The sequence below is a fragment of the Oncorhynchus kisutch genome, linkage group LG30, assembly GCF_002021735.2.
Source record: "Oncorhynchus kisutch isolate 150728-3 linkage group LG30, Okis_V2, whole genome shotgun sequence".
Lineage (NCBI taxonomy): Eukaryota > Metazoa > Chordata > Actinopteri > Salmoniformes > Salmonidae > Oncorhynchus > Oncorhynchus kisutch.
The window spans coordinates 13,653,326-13,658,113 of record NC_034203.2 but is presented as its reverse complement, the minus strand read 5'-3'; the positions used below and the strand labels follow the sequence as shown (position 1 = coordinate 13,658,113).

Here is a 4,788-nt window from a genome sequence, read left to right as displayed (position 1 = left end):
TTTCAAGGTCCTCTGTCTTCTGTTCTACAGATTGCTCGTTGTCGTTCTGTTATATCAGAGCATAGTTTGTGCATCCCAATAGTCTAAAATGGCTTCCTCTTCTTATATCCTTTATCCACACTGATCTTGAAACAGTTGGGAAATTGAAAGCTAATCCCCCTGAAGGCTTCTGGCAAGGACTAAGTTAGGGGGGCATTTAAGTCCATTTGGATGAAGGAGCGTAGGTCACCTTTTAGAATGAGCTACACCCATGACTTGGACCAGCTCCAGGGCATGTATCGGAGGTCTCTGGCACTGTGTTGCCAATGTGATTGTGGCGTTACCCCTTTGCCGAGCTATTCCACATGGCTTACTGGGTCATAAGCTGACAAGCAGACATTGAGCTACAATCAATCACTCTATGAAAAGCCTTTCCTCTTGTCTCAAATCATGTTTGAAACTGATATAAGTATGATAGATCATTTTAAAGGCAAACCAGATGGCACTGTTGTCAAAGTTCCCTCACATGGATATTGTTACATGAAAGACAAATGAGAATTGAATACATCTGAATTTAATTATAAAAAGTACTAGAATGCACAAAAGTCATCACAAGTAATACTTTTCCTACTAACCTTCCTCTCATCCAAAAGTACCAAAGTCATGTTTCAACAGCACATGGACGAATCCTAGTCAACATGAACTACACATCATCAACATATAAGACAATTCTTAGAGACATGCACCAATACACATTTAACATAAAACATTGATTGAAATAAATACGATTTACATTTTTCTTATATACATAGTGGCAAATATAACATGTATTTCTCAACAATTAATCAAATGTACTTGTTCAACATATAAATAAGTAATGTAAAAAAATATATCTAGCCATTTAAAAGAACCAGCTCATAATGACATTTAAAAAGACAACACTAACATTTCACATTTTCCAGTGTTTTGATGTATTTGTGCTAGATTATTGGGAGCACAGCTTCCTCCCTCAAAGGGTTGGTCAAGTAGCACCATCACACACACACCTTTACACTGGACTCATCTGCAGGTTATCCTTGTCCACAGTTTTGGTCTTTTTGCAGCAGCAGCGTTTGCAACACACCACAGTGAGAGTGATGAGGATGATGAATATAGCCAGCATGATGCCAATGGCACCTGAGATCACACCAAAGCTGAATTCTGAGGAAAGAAAGAATTTAACATGATCATTTAATTGAAGTTCTTGAAGTTACTATGCATTGTTGCCGACAGTAAAAATGACTATTCTAACTTGCCCACATTGCAATTTCTTTATCAACCATATTTGTTGTAGTTCCTCAATCCACTACACATTTAATTGAATCCACTGAATTTCACCCTTCTTCAATTCCCTCCACCTCACCTCTAACACATGTGTATTGCATTGTGGGGTCACTTACCCTCAAAGATGGTCTTGTTCTCTCTGGGTGAGCACTGCGCCTTGCTCCAATCTCCCAGTCTCTTCTGTGCAGAACGAGAGGGGATATAGGCTGCCACTATGACGCAGTAGCTCTGTCCTTTATCCAGATTGGTCAGCTCGACATCTCTCAGGTCTGACATCTTCTCTTTCTGTGGACAGGAGTTTACAGTTGAGTATTATTTCAAGTCACACACTATTTGGGTTGTCATTGGAGGGAATCGACAGGTATCCGGGACGGACTGGGGACCAAAAATTGGCTTTGGCATTTCTAACATACTGGCCAATTCCTTCCGTCCAGGCCCCCACAACGGCAATTATTTTTTTCTACAAGCCCCCCATTATTAGCCATATAATTGTAATTTTGGGCAAACCACTCAATTTAAACCTGCCCACTGGGGTAGAAATGGACCAGCCGATCTGGTATTTGCCGGAACTGCTCTATGGCCAGTCCTCCCATGACCGGTATTGTCTCAAAAGCATTTACAATAAATGTATGTCCATGACTGTTCAATTCACCTTTCCTGTGCTCCCAGCTTTGTTGTATATGACTCTGTATTTCAGGTCGCTCTTGAAGATGTCTCTGATCGTTAACAGCTGGTCATCTTTGTAGAGGGGAGTGAGAGGGTCCTGGATGTGGAGCGTCATCTTGGTCTTGTCTTCGCTCTGCACAATCTTGAAAGCGGGTCCTCCTATTTTAGCTGAGAAGAGGATGCAAGTTAGGCACCATAGCCTTAATTTGAATACCGTTACTAACACAGCAATCAAGTATTTGATCCCAAAAAATGTATAACCAGCGAAATTAACCTTTCTACTATAATAATGCTATAATGCCATTATTGTTATTGTGTTATACAATGTAAATAATGAAGGACCTAGAAGAAATGTTACTATATGACAATGCAATTTAGGGCAGATTAATAATGTGATGACACTCACTGTGTTTGTAAGGGCTGAACCTCTCGGCTCGGGTGTAGGGGAACTCCACAAGGTCAGAGGTAACACCGGGTAGGGGTTCTGATAGGATGTCGGCAGAGTAGGTCTCCTGCAGGTTCCGCAGCTCGTTGGTGAGGTCACACTCTGTCCTCGAGCTCCGGATGCAGTGAGGGTTCCTTTGTCTGTCCTTACCAACCCTGAACAAAACACAGTCCATCAGTCAGAGTCCTTGAACTGCGCTTTTCTGTCATTCACTTCAAATGAACGAAGTGGTAGTGTGTAGTTGGGTGTTAGGTATACAGTTCCCTCTAATTATTGGGATGTTGAAGCATTTTTTTCCTTATTTTGACTCTATACTCAAAAGGTTTAGATTTGAAATCAAACAATTACTATGAGGTTAAACTATAGATTATCAGATTTTATTTTAGGGTATTTTTGTAGATATTACAACACCTTTTATACATAGAACCCTCCCTGCCCCATTTTAGGGGACCAAATTATTGGGACAAATTCACTTAAAGTGGTAAAAAGTTAAGTATTTGGTCCCATATTCATAGCATGCAATAACTACATCAAGCTTGTGACTTGTGTACATATTTGTTGGCTGCATTTGCTGTTTGTTTTAGTTGTTTCAGATTATTTTGTGCCCAATAGAAATGAATGTATTGTCATTTTGGGGTCACTTTTATTGTGAATAAGAATAGAATACGTTTTCTAAACACTTCTACATTATGTGGATGCTACCATTATTATGGGTAATCCTGAATGAACCGTGAGTAATGATGATTGAGAACGCTAACCTCCCCTGTTATTGCAATGAGAGGTTTGCATGTCTTGGGTGTATGATCTGTGTGTCTAACCTTCTCACTCATTATTCACGATTCATTCAGGATTATCTGTAGAACTGTTTAGAAACATTAAATTCTTATTTACAATAAGTGACTCCAAAAATGACACGATACATTATTTACCATTCATTTCTACAAACTGCAAATGGATTCAACAAAGGTGTAGTCCTAAGCATGATGTAGTCATTGCGTTCTATGAATATGAGACCAAATACTAAACGTTCTATTACACACAAGTGAATTTGTCCCAATACTTTTGGTCCCCTAAAATGGTGGTGACTATGTGTAAAGAGTGTTGTCATTTCTAATTGGTGGAACCAATATGTACACACACACACCCTCAAATAAAAGCTGAGAATCTATACTTTAACGACATAGTAATTGTTTGATTTCAAATCCAAACTTGGAGTATAGATCCAAAAGACGAAGAAAAATGCTTCATGCCCCAATAACTACGGAGGACACCGTAGGTTGTACACTCAGTTTTTAGTTGGCATTCTGTTGACATATAGTAAAGTATTCACCCAGAACGTGGTCCATTTGATTGTGCTGACGGGATGTTTTTGTTGTTGTTGTAGCAATAGTGATGTGATGATGAACAGTGCATAGTGAGAATGCAGCGATATGATGTTGTCTACTTACCTAGAAAATTCAACAGTGTATGTGTAGTTGGTAGGCTCAGGGCCCCATGTTAGAATAGTCTTGAAGTTATTGGACACCCACTGAACATCCATTGCCTCAGGGAAATAATCTTCACCTGTAACCCAGGAGGGGAAAAAAAGCAAGGATTAGTTAGTTATCTGTTCTGCACAATGTAGATGTACTACAGTACATTGACAAAGCGGAAAACAAAGATATCATCCACGAAGTAGGCTTTAGCCTAAAGATGAAATAGGATCTATAGCCTACAGCTATGGATTTAAATGCACATATTTTACAATTTTTACTCTGAGTCGCAGGGCTGAGTAATTATCAAATTCTGATTATCAAAACGGTCAAATTTACCAGCTGCTCCAATTGTGAATAGTACCGATGAGAGTAAAACTCCGAAGTGAAGGAAAGTCCTTACATCCTCCATTATGATAATCCAAATTGTTACGGTAGCCTCTTTACTATCGAATGCGAATTGTGAACATAGATTTTTTTTTTCCACCCCCAGGTGAAACGCGTGTAGCTGCTGTTCGTCTAAGAAGTCATCAAAGTTTGTCAGATAACTGCACAGTGCTGCTGGTGCCCCACGTTTATATCGCACTGAATTCGCGAGTGGTCTGTCATGTTGAATGACTCATTCAACAATAGCTCCACCTCCCTTACAATTTCTGCAAGAGCATTGCGATTTGTCACTGGTTGAGCATGCTTGGAAGCGCTTATTGTCCATATATGGTTAACCGGATGATGGACAAGCAACTATACCTGTGGCTTGCCATGGCAACGTTGTAGCGGCGGCGGGAATGGAGACATTGAAGCTCATGGAAATTTGAGTCAATGTCTGGATTTGTTGGGAGTCATCTTTTGAAGCTGTATTTTGCGTTCTTTAAATAACTAGAATGGTTAGTTTCAATGTTATAT

At 39.6% G+C, this 4,788-nt stretch overlaps 1 protein-coding gene across 1 annotated transcript; it reads right to left on the bottom strand.

Moving 5' to 3' along the window:
• Positions 1-537: 537 nt before the first annotated feature.
• LOC109875003 (tissue factor) lies at positions 538-4,516 on the bottom strand. The gene is made up of 6 exons (XM_020467122.2): positions 4,225-4,516; positions 3,862-3,976; positions 2,375-2,568; positions 1,955-2,136; positions 1,419-1,587; positions 538-1,179 (listed from the first exon to the last, which is right to left on the bottom strand). Exons 1-6 carry the CDS (start codon positions 4,295-4,297, stop codon positions 1,028-1,030), a joined length of 885 nt encoding a protein of 294 aa, XP_020322711.1. The 5' UTR covers positions 4,298-4,516; the 3' UTR covers positions 538-1,027.
• Positions 4,517-4,788: the final 272 nt, after the last annotated feature.